We start from the raw sequence: 19,487 nt of genomic DNA, 5'->3' as shown, positions 1-19,487 counted from the left end.
TGTTTTCAATTCTTTTGGGTATCTACCCAGAAGTAGTTGCTGGATCATCTGAGAGAATCTGTATTTCTGCCTATTTCACCTTCATCTTCATGAGCTGCACTCCTTGCACTCCTTGGCTCATGGTCCCTTCCTTCATCTTCTAAACCAGCCTCATAGCATCTTGCTTCAGGGGTCACATTTCCTCTTCTGTCTCAAATTTCCCTCTGTCTCCCCCTTATAAGCACACCTGTAATTGAATTTAAGGCCACCTGGATAATCCAGGAAAATCTCCCCATCTCGAGATCTTTAATCACATGTACAAAGTCTTTTCTGCCATATAAGGTGATATTCACAGGTTCCAAAGATTAGGACCTGGATGTCCATTATTCAGCCCCACACAAGGTAATATAAAAAGTAAAAGGAATACAGAAACATCATTTAGAGAAAAGTCTATAAAATCCCACTGTCCCTAGAGATTACCACAGGAAATAGTTTGGGATACATTTTTCTAGATTTTTTCCCAGGCATACACTAACAAATGTCTTTTATTTCCTTTCCTTTTTTAAAATATCAAAAGTGGGATAACATTCTACACAGCTCAGTGACTTGTCTCTTTCATTTAATAATGTATTAAAGGAGCTCTTTATGAGTGAAAGGGATTTACTTTCATGTTACTATCTTCTTTGAAGTAAAAATGGCAACTTTTCAATAAAGCAAGTGACTTTTAGAAAAATTCTATTTGAAATAATCTTCTAGAAATGCCAATGTTAACTTTAAATCATAATAGGAAAGAGATTTTGAATCAAAATTAGGGTAGAGGTTGTATTTTGGATAAATTAAAGAAAGGGGCACTCTAGTTATATATGGATGTAGCATGATGTATTTGAAGGCTAAATTGCATTAAGTGTGGCAGGTTAATATGACAGTCAGTGTTTCCATGGTATCAGTTTAAATTAAGCATCCGGTGGTGTTGGGGGTGACAGAGATCAAGACACTTGGCTTGGAATCCTGGCTCTGCCATCAACCAGATGTTACCTTAGGCAAACTGTGTCCAACTTCTGGACCTCGGTATCCTTGTCTTTGAATAAAAAGGACTGGACTGGAAGTTCTAAACTCCTTATGATCCTCAATTCTGCAATTTCGGAAAGGTACTATTCTGGCAAGCTAGATCCAGTTCTGAATACCAAACCTTTTACTAAATTGGTGTATGACCTTGAGCAAGGTGGTCATCTCTGGTTGGGCTTCAGTTTATTCATCTGTAAAATGAGCAGACTAGACTAGAAAAGAGCTAGATTTTTTTCTAGCTCTCACATTCTACGACAGTGAATTTCAAACTTGAACGTGCCTAGAATCACTTTGAGGTCTTGTTAAAATACAGAGTCAGATGGTTAGGTCTGGGGTGGAGGCTGAGTTTCTCATTTCTAGCAAATTCCCAAGTGAGGCTGATACTGGTGTGAAGACCACGCTTTGAATAACAAGGTATTTGGATTTTGAACTTTCAGGAAACGTTGTTAAAGACATGGAAATGGACAAAATAAAATACTGGGTGCCCAGTGGGTGGAGTGCTGGTTGGGAGATTATCTGATTCTATAGGGGTGTGCACCTTTACTTGCCTTCCTACTGACCAGTTATTGCTTGGCTTTGAAAGAACAGAAGCTAAGATGTAGAATAGGGATACAGTAGTCCTCCCTTAACCACAGTTTTGCTTTTCCTTAGCTTTCTGAGGTCCTAAAATATTAAATGAAAAATTTCAGTAGTAAATAATTCATAAGCTTTAAGTTGTGAGATATCCGAGTAGTATGATGAAATCTCATGCCATCCTGCCCGGGACATGAATCAGTGTGAATTATCCCTTTGTCCAGTGTATCCATGTTGACTTAGTAGCTGTCTCAGTTATCAGATCGACAGATCACAAGAAGAAGGGCGAGTACAGTATAATAAAATATTTTCAGAGAAAAAGACTACATTGACCTTTTTTAATTACAGTATATTGTTAAAATTGTTCTATTGTTATTGTTAGTCTCTTACTGTACCTAATTTACAAATTAAACTGTATCATAGCTATGTATGCATAGGAAAAAACATAGTATGTATAGGGTGCAGGGATCCACTGGGGGTCTTGGAACATATAACCTGAGGATAAGGGGGTACTACTGTAGAAACGGGATGAATTTTGTTTGGTAGAGGTACAACTGATTTCAGCCCTGTAGAAAAATATGGCTCCCAAACATAACTTTTTCTTGTCCTATAGGATATCAACCAATTTTGCACAATTAGCAAACTCATTTCAGTATTCTTGATTGCCCACATATGTGTTCTTCAAAATCTCCTTTAAACAGGATTTACCCTTTTGAAAATTATACTTTAACACCACAGGCCTTTGCAATTGATTGACTGATTACAAGCAAGAAACACTTGCTGGGTGTGTGGTGGTGATGGTGGGCATTGGGATATATATAGGTGAGAAAAGTACTGTACCCCCAATCTATGCTTGGTCAGGTAATTCGCTTGTCACTTGCCTTCAGGGCTAGAAGATCATGGAATATGGAGGAAGAAGGTGACTCAGTCATCACGCGGTCCAGGGCCAATACCAGTCAAGAAGCGAAGACACCTGCCCAAGCCCAGGAGGCGGTTGTTGCCACGCTGGGATTCGAACGCCGGCGTCTGGGCTACCCCAAGGCTCTTTTCACCACCTGCCGCCTAGTTTATTCTGGGGCCACTAAACCAACGGTTCTTATACATCTGCCACAATGGTAATAATTTGAACCCCAGAAGTCTAGAGCTTTGCGGACGCTACACGCGTGGCAAACTGTGCGGCTTAAAAGCTGTGCCCCGAGTTGGGCGCAGAGCACGGGACCGCAGCTCAGACGCCGCCGCCCCGCCCCACGGGCTGCCGGGAGTCCGGGACTCAACCGCTCTCCCGCCTTTCCCGGCTCCGCCCCCGCCTGTCTGTGTCTGTGGCGGTCGCTATCGATAAAGTTGTTGTTCTGCCAATATGGCGGCGCCCATGGTGCCTGGCCCGGCCGTGCTCGCTTAAAGGTGGGAAACGAGGCATAGAGGAACTGCAGGTCAGAGCCTATGAGCAGGTAAACCCCTGGTCGGGGCTCAGCAGAACAAGAAGTGTGGCCCGATCTTCTCTCTCCCCGGATCGAGAGGTTCGACTTGCTGAGGCAGGAAGGGAAGGTGCGGGCTGGGTTAGGTGGTCCCGGAACCTTGCAGTTTCCAAACTGGAAAGTCTCTGAGATCCAGGTCTTCAGGCTCTTTGAACCACCAACCCCATTGATAGTGCTGGACTCTTTCCCAGAAAAACGCACATGTACACATAGTTTTGTACTCAAGTCCTCTCCCCACTGTTCCCTTACCCCAGTTCATCCCTGGTTCTTTGCTCCCTGGGCTGTGGACCCAGCTGAAGGTCATCCGTGACATCTCCGTGACATTGCCACAACATGTTAGGACTCGAAGGTCCTCAGAAGTCATCTGGGTCTACTTCCTTATCTTACAGAGAGAGAAGATGAGGTTCCAGACAGGAAAATAGTTTGCCTGAAATTACACAGGGAATGCGTAGCTGCAAAACCCAAGATATGTGTTTTTTGTCACAACACCTAGTTTCTTTCAGATGAATTTTCCCAGGTACATTCTTGCTCTTTCTTTTGGGTGTACACAAATACCCTCATGTGCCCCTCCTATGTGTTCTGTTTTTGTCTCCTTAACTTCTCCTAGGTTTTTCTCTGTCCATATACTAGGATCATCATTTTGGGTCCAGTTCTCAGGGCCCTCCTATTCTCAAAAACCTACCCTTAAGCCCCAAGTGAGGTTGGGGTCAGAGCTGATTCTAATGAGGGGTGGAATAGTGAGGAATGATGCTTTGGAATGATGTGGAAGAAGAGACAAGATTCCAAACATACAGGGAAGGAACTGGATGAGCTAGAGCCAAGGGAGAAAAGAGCCAAGTTGATCATAAATATAAGACATAAGCCACAACTTTCACATTTATTGTATCCACATAGCCCTCTAAAAAAATGTCTGCTCTTTGTCAAAAACAGGCAGTGCCCATCAAGGCTTTGGTGGAGTGGTACTTGAGTGGCTAAGAGCAGGGCCTGGGAAGTAAAGGAAGGGAATAGGAAGTTCTGTAATGAATCATAGCCATGAGTACAGAGTATATTTTGATTTTTGTGAGTCCTCCTAGTGAATCAGAATCTGAGGGTGACCCTGGGGAATCCCTAACCCAAAGAGTGTGAACTTTTCTTAAAAATCTTGATTCACATTACCAGATTGCTCCCCAGAGAGGTGGAATCAGTTTACATCCCCACCAGCAGTTTATAAAAATGCGTATTTCTTTTGATTTAAACAAATTTTTGCCAATCTGATGAGTAAACTATTTCCTTGTTGTTTTAATTTGTATTTACTTGATTTGTTGTAAAGTTGATCCTTTTGATATTACCTGTTTGTATAGTATGTCCCCTTTCCTATTTTCCTTTGCCCATTTTTAAAATTAGGTTTTTAGTGTTTCTCTTCTCATACATGAATTCAGGAGTAGAGTACCCTTTTGTCATTGCAGTTTTCATAAACCTTTTCTCTCAGCTAATTGTTTGCTTTCTAATTTTGTTCATTATGTTTCTGATATACAGATACTTTACATTTTTAGAGTCACATTTATTAATATTTTCCTTTGTGAATTTTTCCATTGTTTTTATGCTCAGGAGAGAACATCCTGCACCTTGTAAAGACTTACTAAATACTCACGTGTGTTTTCAGCTTTGTTTTGTAGTATTTTTAAAAAATATTCTTTAATCTGTCTGAGATTTACTCTGGTTTATGATTTGAGGTCAGGCTCTAATTTTAATTTTTCTCCCATTCATTGAATAATCTATTGCTTTCTAATCTGCTTGTGCTTTTTTTTTTTTTAAATGAACTTTATTTATTTATTTTGAGACAGAGTCTGGTTCTGTCACCCCAGCTAGCGTGCAGTGGTGTCATCATAGCTCACTACAACCTCAAACTCCTGGGCTCAAGTGATCCTCTTGCCTCAGCCTCCAGATTAGCTGGGACTACAGGCACATGCCACCATGCTGGACTGATTTTTCTATTTTTGGTAGAGACAGGGCTCTTGCTGTTACTCAGGCTGGTCTCAAACTTCTGGCCTTAAGCGATCCTGCCTCCTTGGCCTCCCAAAGTGCTAGGATTACAGGCATGAGCCACTGCGCCTGGCCTTAAATCAACTTTAAATTCTTTAAAATACCCAGATCTGTTTCAAGATTCTTTAGTCCATTGGTTTATTTATGCAAAGGAGAAGTTATTAGTGAGCCAGGTATTATGTAAACATTTTTAGAAAGCTTGTTCTTGTTGTATAGACAGGGTTTGTTATCATGTGTTGTTTATGATTTGGTGTATAGTATGAGTAAGTTATAGAGACAGGGTTAGAATTTTAACTGAATAGATAACCATATTGCTTATATTGGTGATCTGTCTGTACTCTTTTATGTTTCATTCATCACAATGGCTAACCAGCATTGAAACCAAAAACTTGTGAAATTGCAATTCAGGTCAATTTGTATCTTATACTTTTGTTGTTTCCCATTGTTTCTATTTGATAGGATATCCTAGAACACTCTCCTTATGTATCTTTAGGCAATGCTGTCCAGGAGAGAAACGTCAGGCATCTATCTGTGTGCCCTCTGCTAAACAGGCATTGTTTGGCTTGCAAAGGTATGAAAATGCTGACTTACCAAGAGAACCGTACAGTCAATGACTCCTGTAGATAGAAACCTAAGCCCTAAAAATAAATGTAATTGCCTTAAATGTACAAAGTATATATATATTAGGCTGGTCATATGCGATTGCTAATATTTAACCAATTTCATATAGTTCACCTTAATACCTATAGTCACATCTAAGCTTTAAAATAGCTAGGCCTAACTAATAGGTAGATTGGTTTTTTAGATTCTACCACTAAAGAAGCAAGAGGTGTTTAGTCTGGATGCAGTGACACACACCTGTAATCCTAGCACTATGGGAGGCCAAGGCAGGAGAATCACTTGAGCTCAGGAGTTAGAAACCAACCTGAGCAAGAGTGAGACTCTGTCTTTGCAAAAAAATAGAAAAATTAGCTGGGCAAAGTGCGTTACACCTGTAGCCCCAGCTACTCAGGAGGCTGAGGCAGGAGGATTGCTGGAGCCAGGAGTTTGAGGTTGCAGTGAGGAAAAAAAAAAAAAAAAAAGCAAGAGGTGTTTAATACAGTGGTAATTGGTATGTCAACAACTTAGGCAGACCAACTTGTAAAATGCTAACACTATGATGCCATTTTATGTGAGTGAAACCCACTTAATACAAGCCTATATTGTTCTTCCCAGCAACATTTGTGATCTAGCAGGCTATACCCTATACATATGGAAAGAATTTTGAGAGCATCAAAGAATTAACACTAGTTTAGAGTGCCAGGTTTTTTTATTTGTCTCTTGTTTTTAAAAGATCTGTTTTCACTGTTTTTTCACTGTAGCAGTTGTCAAATGCTATTATGCAAGAAGGCAGAAAGTTTAGGGAATTTAGTCATAAATCTTAAGTATTTGATGAAATCTCACTTCAACCCTTTAAACAGTGAAAAAACATAAAACTTCTTCAATGAGGTCATATTTATTTGTTTCTTATCTGCTTCCCTGCTAGTATGTAAGTACCATGGAAGCAGAGACTTTTTTTTGTTTTTATTCACTACTGTATCCCCAGTGTTTTTGTTTACTGCTGTATCCCTAGTGCCTAGAACAGTGTATGGACCTAGTGGCACTTAATAAATATTTGGTAAGTGAATGAGGAACTAAAGGGATAAACACTCCTCTAAATAATAGTTATTTCCTGGCTCCGACTACGGAGTATATTTAATTCATAATATGTATGAAAAATGCTCAGTCTCTGGTCCTCTGGGAGACCTGTGTTCAGACTCTTTCTGATATTTGAGACTAAGGCTAAGCCAAGATGTGCTTAGAATTCTTCTGAGTTCTGGAGAGATGGGACTCAAAGCCTGCTGGAGAGACCCTGGGCTGGCCTACAGGGAAGGGGAGGTGGGGGATTCCCTTGTCTTCCATGCAGCTGGTGAGGCTGTGCAGGAGCTGGCCCAGCTGGTGGTCTCCATTTGTTCCTACAGGGTTTTTGTATCTTTGGCATTGGGAGGCACTGACCACCTTGATATTTTCCATTAAAGAGTTTGAGTTTTGCTCAATTGAACCTCTAAAGTATGCTTTTCAGGGAAATAAATCATTAAAAGAATAAGAGGAAAGCATGTGACTGGGTAAGGAATACCGGGCTGTGCTGAATGGAAAGATAAGCTTGGGAGAGGGTGCCAGGCAGCTCCTAAGTGTGCTTTCTGCTCTCTTTTTCAGGCCCTTCTCACCTTCTGAAGAATGGCTTCTGCTTGGCAGAGATTGGGTTTTTATGCCTTTCTTCTGAAAAGACAACTGTATGGTGGGCCAGATGTCATCAAGTGGGAAAGGATAGTAATTCCAGGATGTACCAGAAGTATTTACAGTGCCACAGGAAAGTGGACGAAAGAGTATACGTTGCAGACAAGAAAGGATGTCGAGACGTGGTGGCATCAACGAATAAAAGAACAGGCCTCCAAAATTTCGGACACTGATGTGAGTATTCTGAGACGGCAGAGAAGAGGGGCTGAGGGCTTGGACTCTGGGATCAGACTGCCTGGGTTCAAATAAGTTATTAAGTATGTGACCTTGAACCAAATTATTCACTCTCACTGCTTCATTTTTCTTATCTAAAATGGGGGGTGACAATAATAATTGCACTACTGTGAGGCGTAAAAGGATTGTGAGGGATAACTGAGATGATACAAGGGTAGTGCTTAGAAGAGTTTCTAATGTGGTGGATGTGTACATGGTAGTATTGTGCACATGAAGTGCGTGGCAGACAGCACCACACCAGGCATTCTGGAGCAACATTTACTGGGGGAAGCTCATGAAGGCAGGAGCTCTAGCAGCTGTCGGGTCCTTTGTGGTCCATTGCATAGAGGCCAGCAAACAGGGATCTGGAGGGGTCAGATGTGAGACTCCAGGAAAGACTCCTGGGCCCCTTACTGGCTGCATGTTCTGAGAGGTATCTACCCCCTCCCCTGGGATGACCTTGGCCTGCAACTCTGTTCTGCCACCACAGCATCATGGTTTGGGGGATACCAGCCCCTCTCCCAGTGTGAGCTGGGTTTGGGGTCCAACCCTGCAGTAGCAGCTATATGAGTTGGTGGACCCTTGGCTTCTGGTCCAGATGCACCAGCTCAGCATGTTATCTGAATTAATTGTGGTAAGTACTTGGATGTAGCCGGTTTCTATGGAGTATGCTTGACTCCTTTTCTGGGAGGCCAGCCTGCTGGGGATCACTCTTTCATGTGTTAACCCTTACCTCTTGATATTTGTCAAAATGACAGATGGGGGATGGGATTTGTCACATGAAATGTTTGAAACTGATCAGAGTGAAGACAGGAGTTTTGCTCTTAAATTCTGACCATCCCTTTGTAATAGTTACAGTCAAATAGTACAGACCTTCTGTGTTTAATTAAAGAGATTGGGCCCAAGGCAAGCGGTTGAGTAAGTACAGCTGTGCAAGACTGCACTTCGCTGGACTTGCCTTTTCCCCATCTCCCGATTCTCACAGTCATCATACTTGTCCTTTCTGTGAGATTAGTCATTTGAAAAATGGGCAGGGGGAGGGGAGCTATTTGTGTTAAACTGAGTGATGGTTTCCGGCATTGGTTAGAAGGAAAATCTATTGAGAGAGATACAGTATATATTGAGAGAGATACAATATGTAACAAGTAAAATGAAATGATAAAAAGAAAGGTTTGAATGTGATGCATGGTTTTACAATGAAAGCTTGACTTTTACCTCATTATGAAGTGAAAACTGTTGTATTATATCAACATGACCAGACCAATGCATCTAAATGTCTTTTGGAAACAAACTCTAGGGAACAGTTCAATTCTGAGTGAGGAGAGTAAAATTAGCTTTTTTTCTTTTGGTTTAGATTTTCATTTAGTGACTTCCAAACAGTTTGAAGTTGTAGCTTATTGATTTTGTAATATCTCATTCTTCTTAGGCACATTTTTTTTTAAACATTAAATAAATCAGAATAAACTATGCTTTGATAATTGGGGAGATAGCATAAGGGACATGGTGTGCGATCCATCCCCTGGTGGCACTCTGTCAAGATTTGAATCAGGGAATGGCAAAGTGGAGAGAGCAAGAAGTCAGTGTGGTCCAGGTCACGTCGTCTAACCTCTTGGATTCTCGGGCTCCTCGCGTTGTTTATCTCACAGAATTGTTTTGAAAATCAAATGAGAAAATGTGGCTGAACGCATTTTACAAACTAAAGTGTTATATAAATAAAAAGTACAAGAAGATCAAAACATGTGATGTGTCATTATCCAGGAACTGAAACTATGACTGTATGCTGGTGGATTTTTGAAGCATTTATAATTGATCTCACTCTGGTACTAGATACATTTGGAATCCACCCAAATGAGTTTTTCCAAATTGAATGTCTTGGCATAATCATTATTTAAAAAAAAAAAAACTCTTCCATTTAATGAGCATTTTACCATGTGCCAGGTGCCATCATTCCATCAATTATCTCATTTAAGCCTCAAACAACCCTGAGGATAGGTGTTATCATCCGCATTTCGAGAGTCAGAAAACTGAGGCTCAGAGAGAGATTTGGTAATCTGCCAAGATACACAGCTAGCATGTGACAGAGCCAGGATCCAAAGCCAGACACGTTTGATTCCTGAGCTCATGCTTTCACCTGAAAATTTCTTTTGTCTCACCTTTGATTTTACAGATAGCAAACTAAGCCCAGAAAGGCAAAGGAATTTGTCCAAGGCCTCACAGCTAGTGGCAAAGCTACCGCCAGAACTAGGGCTCTGGACTCCTATTGAGGTACTCCTTTTACGCTGCCATCCTCTAGGCCCAGCGACAGCTTCAGAGCATGATCTATTACATAAAGAGTCAGAAGTCATCTTTCTTCTAAAGTCAGAAGCTGACAAAAATAATAGGACCCACTTCTAAAAGCCATTCTTTTCTCATCGCTTACAATCTTAATTTTTTTAAAGGCTTAAATTCTTATACTTTTACATAATTATGAAAATTTCCCTTTCAATCAGATTCCTGCTCAATTATAACATAAACTCCCGTCATTCCATCTCTCCTTTCCACCCCCAGATGATAGAACTCATTTCATTGTCACAGAGGAAAATGACTTAATTCACACAGAAAAGCAAAATGCAGGGACAGGCAGTAAGCTGAATACTTTTTCTGCAGTGAACAAAAATATTCATGAATATTAAAGACTTCTGCTAACAGTACTGTTCTCTATATTTTTAATAAACTCAGGTTTGGAGCTTGGCTTAGCTAATGTATAATGAATCATTTGATTTTGCTTTTAATTTTTTAATCTTTATTGAGCAAACATACAAAAAGGAGACACTAGTGAAGAAGCTGTATGTGGAAAACATTTGGGACAAGATTATTAAATAAACATCACTCATCACAAGGTGATTATAAACATTAAAAATAGTTTTATGTAAAAACTTTAAAATGAAAAATTAGAAACAGCTTATATCAAGGATTTTACTTTTACTAGCTCCCAAAGAATTCTAACAGCTGTTTTTCTTATATTTCCAAAAATTTCCGAAGAAAAGGCCATAAGTCTAATCCATTGGTAAGAAGTAGTAAAGTTTGAATAGAGTGCATGGTTTTCTTATTTCCAATTCTTCACTAAGTAAAAAATGAGGTCTTGCGCCTCCTTTGAGGGGCTCGTTCACAAGCCGAGAGGATTATCTGTCACTTGCCTTCTTAATGACAGTTACGAAGTTCCTGAGTCCCTATCAACCCCTGAATCTCAGGTTTTCCCTCACACTCCTAAGGTTTTCCTAAGAGTTGTGAATCCAAGATTTCCAATTGAAGTATGACCCATGTGTTGCTTTCCATCCTGTTTATATACATAAATTGTAGTTTTCATTTCTGTAGTTACAGATGATTTTCTAGTTTGCGTATGATCCAAATCCCTTATTCTCTTTTTCCCTTCTTTTCCGCCAGGCAGCTTTCCTGACCACTCCTTGGTGATTTCTAGATGGTTAGCACAGAGCAAAGTTCCACTCTAGTTGTATTTTTTTTTCTTGCCAATGTTAAAGGGTTTGTTTAACTTCTTTGCTGAAGGAAGAAAGATTAAGAACTTCTTGGCAAGAATCTGGTTTCTGATTTCTTCTACTCCCCTGATTACAGTTGGCTGTGTCCATTATCAGTCATGCAAATACTCAGCAAAAAATATAAAAAACCATCCTCCCACACATGTACACAAAAGAAGGGTTATGAACATTCTGTTTTGCATTTGTTTTCATTACTTTGGGGGAAGCAAATTCTTGAAGAACTCTAGTAAAGTTCTAGGAAGGGAGTAAGGCCAGAAAGAGAAACACAGAAGGCAGAAATAGATAAAACAGTGATAATAGCAGAAGGTCTGACCCTCAGTGACCAAACAGAAACAGTTACCTGTTGTTCTTCCTTTCTTCAGAGCCCCCCTCCCTCCTGGCATGAAAGGATTTAAGGCCTGGTAGGGGGAATCCTCCTCTTACCTGGATAGTTTGCTGGGGTAAATGCCCTTCCCTAAAAAGTGCTTTACAGGGGCAGGTTATCAGGCTTTTAGAGCACAAAGGCCAACAAACATTTACCCAACAGCTATTAAACTCCTGCTGGGTGGAGGGGGCACTGAGAAAGAGGAGATTAAAACACAGTCCTTGCCCTTGAACAATAGGAGCCCCCAATAAAGAGTCGATTCAATGACTACCTCCTTTTCTTTGGAGCCTTATCCCTTCACGTGCACAAACTCATGACAACATTCCCTATTTTACCGATGGAAGACCTAAGATGCCAAAAGTCAGTGACCCATTAAGGACTCATTGCCCTGTGTTCATTCTGTTCAGATACACGCACGGTTTTCTTGTGTTTCTCATGATGAAGCTGCTTCTTTGGAAGCTGGAGAGTTATATAACCTTGATCTGAGGCTGCCTATTTATCACCCATGGAAAACAACAACCTTCTCTCTTTTTTGGTTAAGATCTCCTCATTACCTTGCTATTTCAACTTTTTCTGTTGAGAGAGAAGCTCACAATACAGTGGGGGAAACTCAGGACCCAAACTGGTACCTTAGGATCCTGCTCTTACTGCTAAATCTAAGTCTGAATGCAGCTATAAGGAATTTAAGAAGACCATCCATTTTTAGAGATGTCACATCTATGTGATTCAACTATTGTTTCCTTGAATTACATGGATGTATATGTTAAAGTTTCATTTGGAAAAATAGTTCTTTAACACCTAGATAGAGGCTCTTAAAAGAGAAGCTTTTAGAAAGGAAAAAAATAAAATTTTCTAAGAAAAAAATACTTGGGGAGTGGCAACTCTGGGGTGTTGGGAAAGGCTCCACTGAAGAGGGAACATCTGACATGGGTCTGAAAGGATGAGATGAAATTGACTGGGGGACAGGAGGACAGAGGCCCTTCCCTGGCTGATGTGGGTCAGTCTCTTTACTCTGTTGCCCATTGCTTCAGAGCTGCTCTTTACTCTTCAGCAGCACTCGTCTGTATGATGGGGTGGGAATGATCATAACACCTTCTTTAGCCACCTGTGGAGGCAGGTAGGCTTGAAGAGGGGCTGAGAGTGTGAACCATTGACCCAGACTGCCAGGGTTCAAATGCCAGTTCTTAACACTTACTAGCTGTGTGACCTTTGACTAGTTAATTAATTAACCTCATCAAGACCTAGTTTCTTCTCATCTGTAAAATGGGAATAAAGTAGTACCTGCTCCATCGACCTGTTACAAGAGTTCAAAGAGGATAACTATGAAGCACTCAGAACATCCCTAGCACATAGTATGTAATCAATAAATATTAGCAAATGCCAGGCAGTGGAAGAGAATCTACTCACACCAGTTCCTGAGAGTCGTCTGTGTACATTTCTGCCCCACCTCGTGTGTGTTAGTCATCTTGGTAGCTTGAAATCTGCCATAGTGGAAATATTTACACCATGGAAATCAACAAACCAACATCAACAAACCTACAAATCAGGGCCTTTTCCTCCAGAGAGCCAATCGTTAAACATTTACTGACACCCCACTGGCTACTGCTGCTATTAACCAGACAGGGCCTATACAAATGATATCTTCCACCTCCCAGTTCTTTATAAAGATTTTCATTTAGAAAGGTAAGTACATTTGTTGTCATAATTGGCTTGAAAATTTATGTTGAGCTGACATTGGCAACAAGAAGTATTCCTACAAGGGGATCAGGCTGTAATGCCTCTTTGTACTTGAAGAGTTAATAACTTTATACTACTTAAATTCAGAGATTTGTGTTCTGCTTTACAGTGGCCAAGGGTATTTGTCTCCCTGAATTTTGTCAGACATTAGTTTCCCCAGACATTGTTTTCCATTATTTCTGCTATGTTTCTTAGAAAGAGGTGGGGCAGAATGAATTAGATCTTGGCCTAAAGTACAATTCTTTGTCTGTGATTCTTCAATGAGATTTGTCTTATTTTTTTACTTATGCCAACTTATTTTGGACAATTAGTGATTGCTGGCAAATTGCTGAAGATTAAGCTTTTATAGCAAAACTGTACATTTATGATAGGGTGCAAGGAAGCTTGTTAGCAGAAAAGTGGTTGAGGGTGGTATAGGTGATATTCTAATTCCCTTGGATGGGATGAGATGTTACAGAGGAAGCCGAAGGCAGAGCCCTAGGCCCAGAGGAACTGGGACCATTGCAGACATCTCAGGCCCAAAAGACAAGGGGGGAGTCCTTCTACCATAACTGAAGCCCAAGGTCAGGCCCTGAGCACAGGGCACAGGAATTGGACAACCTAGGTTGAACCTACCACTTTCTAGCTGAGTGACCCTGCACAGTCATTTAATGTCCCTGAAACCCACTTTCCTTATCTTTAACATATGGATAACAATAATTTTTCCCTCACAGGGTTGTTGTGCATGTGTCTGGCACATAATAATCCCAGAAAAATTGATAGCTATAATTATTATTGATACTGATCTGATTTACTTTGAGCTGCTCAGGAAAGTGATTCATCAGCATTTGATAAATGAATCCCTGCTCTCTGCCTGGATCCTATTGCATAGAGCTGTTCTCTGAGAAGCAGCTTGACTGCCTTTCATGGCCTGTGATTCATATTACCTACCCTGTAACGTGATTTGTGCCTTGTGTTTGAAACCTCTATTTGTTATTTGGTTTATGGTATCTTAGTCCCTGTAATCGACAGGTGCTTAGAGTTGTCTTTTTGTTCTTCAGTTTCAGTTGCTCTGTTTAAGATGACAAGCCATCTTTTTGGGGTATCTGCTAGGTTCTCCTGAAATTATTTTCTTGTGAATTTTCACAGTTCAGATTTAAGTCAGAGCATCTGAAACAGAACAACCAAATTTGGTGAAAACTTGTCTGGATATTTTTAAGTGATATGGCAAAAGAGAAATAGAAATATTAGTTTTATTATCAACAGTGTGAAAGAAAGCCTGTTGCATGTCCTTGTCATTTTAAAATCCTTCCTGCCAACTGTCAGGACTACTCCTGAGATTGAGTGAGATTGGACTCAGTTTGGTTTAATGATCCTTACCCTAAGGAGGGAAGGAATATCTAATCTGGGACTGTCAAACAGGATCTGACACATGTATTGATTAATTCAGTCAATAAATAGTCATTGAGCACTAGCTTTGTTTTAAACACTGGGCTTTCTACCGTATTAAATAGAAATGTGGAAGTCATAGGTTGAAAATCAGGCAGTAGTAGGCCTAAGAAAAATTCAGCAAACTTTGCCTTTTTCTATAACTTGTTAATTTGTTGGTTTGCTTTGTTCTAAAATGGAGATATGGGAAGTAGTTATAAGGCACACTGGGGACAGCGTCATGGGAAATAAAGAGTGGAGACCCAGGGAGTGAATCTGCTCTCCGGGTGACTGGTGACCTCCACGGATGTGTCTCTGTCCTCTTCTTTCTCAACCTCAGCAACATGTAATACTGTGGAACATTTTCTCCCTCTTGAAACACTAGGCTTTCTTAGCAGGAGACCCTACTATCCAGAATTTTCTCCTGCATCTTGGCTTCTTCCTCTCAATCTACTCCACAAGTTTTTCCTGTTCCAGGGGTGGGGAACCTGCCTCAAGGCCACATGTGGCCCCCCAGATCCCCAAGTATGGCCCCTTGACTGAATCCTAACTTGGACAAATCCCTTTATTGAAAGGATTTGTTTGAAAAATTTGGATTCAGTCAAAAGGCTGCACTCAGGGATCCAGAAGGCCACATGTGACCCCAAGGCTGCAGATTCCCTTTATTCCTGTTGGCTGAGAATTTTTAGCATGAATAAGTGTTGATTATTAGATGCCTTTTCTGCATCTATTGAGATGATACTTGGGTTTTCTCCTTTAATCTGTTAATGTGTTATATCATGGTGATTAATTTTTTTTTTTGTGTTAAACCAACTTTGCATTCCTGGGACAAATTCCATTTGGTCACGATGGGGCTTTTTTTCCTAATGTATATATTGCTGTATTCAATTTGCTAATATCCTGTGCATGAGGGATATTGATCTGTAATGTTCTTTTCTTATACTGTCTTTATCTGGTTTTGGCATCAGGGTTATGCTGGCTTCATAAAACAATCTAGGAAGTATTTTCTTCCTGTTTTCTGAAAATGTCATACATTTTTGTTATTATTTCTTCCTTAAATGTTTGATAACATTGACCAATAATGGTATCTGGATCTAGAATTTTCTTTGTGGGAAGTTTTAAAATTACCGTTCTGTTTCTTTAATAGCTGTAGGGCTATTCAGATCTATTTCTTTCTGTGTCATTTTAAGAAGTTATATTTTTCAAGGAATTTGTTCATCCTACCTCAGATTCTATTCTGGACTACATTTTCTTTTTTCTCTCACAAATTTAAACCTTTGTGATTATAAACACAAAGGCAACCTCAGATGGCCAATTCTTGTGGTAGTTCTGGGTGATAAGGTTTATCAGTCAGAACAATTAGGTTATGCTGCAGTAATAGACAGTCTCTAAATCTCAGTGGCTTAAAACAACGAAAGTTTATTTCTTGCTTTTGCTACGTGTACAGCAGGAAGGCTCTGTTCAAGGCAGTCAGGATCTGGCTGATGGTGATTCTTATCTCAGCGAGTGCCTCCCTGATTTCTGTGGCCAGGGGAAGGGGCTGTGGTGAATCCCCACTGGCTCTTAAATCTTCTACCTGCACTCATGTCACTTACACGGATGTGGCCATATCCAACCTCAGAGAGGTTAAAGAAGTGTACTCCTCCCATGTGCAAGAATGGGGAGGAGAATCAGAATGTTCACGAAGAGTTCTAATGACTACCACATAAGGTGATCTGGATGACCCAGAATATTCTTATCTTGAGTAATCTTTTTTAAGATTATCATTTATGTGAAAATAAAAATTTAAAAATCATCAGGGCGAACTAGCATACCTCTCAGTTTGAGCCTGTGGGATTTGAGAAACATTGCCCAGAATATATAAAGCTGTCACCATCAAGTTTGGCATCCAGTCATGCTTTGTAAGCCTTTCTGCATGTGGCAGTGATTCTTAAACATTAGGGTGTGTAATGATCCCCCAGGGAGTTTGCTAAAAAGGCGGATTATCATTCAGTCCTGAGTGAGGCTCAGGAATCTGCATTTTAAGTAGACATTCCAGGTAGTTTTGATGCAAGTGCCCCTCCAGGTTTGGCACTTAGATGACTGGGAAGGGGTGCTCTACAGAGCCAAATGACGTGGTTCTCTAGGTTCAAAACAGATCATATTGAAATGAGAAGAAAGCACCTGACCAGAGCATGGACACACACATAGGTTAGATGTAGACTGTGTAAGTGGTGTGGCAGGTGGTTTAGGTATGACGTCAATCAGGAATCAATTGCCAAAGCAATGACAGTACTTGATCTACCCACCTCATGGATTTGTTATGTGAGATGATCACTGAGAAAACCCTCTGAAAACTATAGTGCAGTTTTCAAGTGTAACCCAATTAATAGTAGTAGTAATGAGGGAGTCCTGAGGTTTGGATGTTTGAGCAGGGGCCATTTGAAAGCCAGAGATTAATCTCTTTCAGTAGTCAGAGAAGGCTACATTGCCAATCAGTTTCTTCTTAAACTCATAAAATGTCTGATGACATATTTAAAGCTTAGCTCCATATGGTGATTTTGTTGTGTTTTCATATGTTGTATGCACAGATGGTTGGAAAATAAAATTGCCCCCCCCCACCTCAGCTAGTCTCCCCAGCACCTTCTGGTCCAGAAGCCGGGTGATAAAAGCATCAAAGTGCCAAGTCCCCCCTTCACAGAGTTGGGCTTGGACTAATTTGTCTCAGGCAAAAAGCCACCAGGCATTGCCCAAGTAGAGTTTTCTGCTTGGGCCTTTTTGCTATTCACTGCGGAGGAGGAGGAAAATTGAGGCTATGTGTCTGACAGTCGCATAATCATAATATAATTATCCACAAATATCAGGAAGCAAGGGAAGTTCTTAGCAAGTACACGATAGATAATATATGTTCCATCAGTTTTCAGTTTGCCAGTCAACAAGTGTTTATGAAGTGCCTAGAGAGTACATAGCATGGCATTTAGTTCAAATTTTCGAATCTCCGTAGGATTCGAAAGTAGGTAGTGGATTTCCAGGGCTTATCCTCTCAGATGTAATTCGAAAGGGAGAATGAATTGCTGGTCCAGTGTCTTGATTGGAAACTGGCTGATTTACCTGCCTGTCTCCCCATGTTCCCAGAGGAGGTCTGCTGCTTTGGGCCTAGGTACTGTCATTTGTTTTTTTAATCTGAAGTGTTCACTTGATTTTTATCCCCAGTCTGTAATAATGATGGGTTATTACACTTGCTAAACAAAATTAAATATTGTGTTTCTCATTTCTTGGAAATAAAAAGTATTGAATCTACTCCAAAGACACCACGACACTCTCTGAAAATAGCAGTTTTTTGAGAAGCCGTAACCATGGTTGCTCTCAATTAGAAGCTGAATTGGTTTCAAATATAAAGTTTTGTTTTATGATGAAAGGAGAGAAAGCTGGTCATCCCTGGAGAACTGGCTGGCCCTTTTGTAGTAACAGTTGCACTACTTCTCTCTCCATTGGGAAGGCAGATGACCAGCTGCCTGGCTTCCTTCCCTTCTGTCTCCAAACCCTTAACTCTACTTGGTCTTACTTCTTGTGTTGGAGGCACAAATGTCCCTTCTTAAAAAATGAAGTATTTTTAAATTGTACATAAAACTCCATAGTTCCCCTTTTAAGAAAAAGAAGTACAACATAGATGAGACTGGAGTCCCCTTTGACCACCCCTTCCCTGCCAGGCCGTTCCAGGCAGTAACCCCTGGCATTTTCCAGGGTATGTCCATCTAGAGCCTTGTCTGCGTGTTGTCATAGGGAACTGTGTTCTCTCCTGCATCCCTCTCTCCTAGTCTGTTGCCTTCCATCCCGCCTGCAGACCCTGAGACACCAGGGCTCAGCCTGAAGGAGGGCAGGAGGCCCTGCCAGGGTGTGCCATGGCCATGTGACTGTCCACACCAGAGGCTGGCCAAGCCCCAGCTCCCAGGCCTCACCTCCCGACCAGGGCTCTGATCCCTGTGTTTGCCCCTCATCAATAATTCCCAGTTGTCTATCTTAATAGCTGGCCCTGACTCCTCTTTGAGATCTCACATTGAGGTAGGTTATGCTGCCCTGCTAGTGTTCCTGTGCTGGTCCTTGGCCAATTTGCTACCAGATCCATCCCTGCTTTGCTTTGTGTGGCAGAAGAGTCAACCCCTGCAGGTCATGCTTTCCCAAGCCGGCCTCATGCTGGTTTTGAACAATAGGAAATCCTGGTAAGATTGGAGGGCAAGAGGATGGGATAAGCCTGGGAATTTCTCTCTCTCTGCCCTGGTGTTGTCTTTTCCACTAATCTAGTTCCTTCTGGGCAGACCAGCTTGTTTGCACTTCTGCAGCTGAGGTCAGCCTTTGGGCTCTGCTTCCTCACTTTGTCTCTTCAATCTAGAGATCGTGGTGATGTCCTGCCCTTCCAAATTTCTGTGTGGATTCACTGTCCCTTTGGCTTCTCACTCCATTTTAAATACATAGAATGTTTGTTCTAAGAACCAGGTAGAAATGATGGTTTTTTGGACTCTGGAAATTTATTTTATGGATTTCCAAATTCTAGCTACTAGACCTTTTTCTTAGTTTGGTCTCTGAATATTTTATATTCATTATTTTAAAATTATCATGAGTAGTCTCTGCCCTCTCTGTGATCCAAATTGATATGATATGTATCTCAAAGTATATTTTTAATAGATATAAAAAAATATCAAAGGCCGGGTGCGGTGGCTCATGCCTGTAATCCTAGCACTCTGGGAGGCCGAGGTGGGTGGATCGTTTGAGCTCAGTAGTTCGAGACCGGCCTGAGCAAGAGCGAGACCCCGTCTCTACTAAAAA

General features: G+C 41.0%; 1 protein-coding gene across 1 annotated transcript in view; it reads left to right on the top strand.

Moving 5' to 3' along the window:
* The first annotated feature begins 2,955 nt into the window (after window positions 1-2,955).
* LARS2 (leucyl-tRNA synthetase 2, mitochondrial) overlaps window positions 2,956-19,487 on the top strand; it is a 153,201-nt gene continuing 136,669 nt past the window's right edge. The window contains exons 1-2 of the mRNA XM_012662559.1: window positions 2,956-3,065; window positions 7,350-7,604. Of these exons, the coding sequence (XP_012518013.1) occupies window positions 7,371-7,604 (234 nt within the window). The 5' untranslated portion in view covers window positions 2,956-3,065; window positions 7,350-7,370. The remainder of the gene's footprint in view (window positions 3,066-7,349; window positions 7,605-19,487) is intronic.

Source organism: Propithecus coquereli, unplaced genomic scaffold (assembly GCF_000956105.1).
Source record: "Propithecus coquereli isolate 6110/MARCELLA unplaced genomic scaffold, Pcoq_1.0 Scaffold1, whole genome shotgun sequence".
Taxonomy (NCBI): domain Eukaryota; kingdom Metazoa; phylum Chordata; class Mammalia; order Primates; family Indriidae; genus Propithecus; species Propithecus coquereli.
This window is presented reverse-complemented; position numbering and strand designations above follow the sequence as displayed.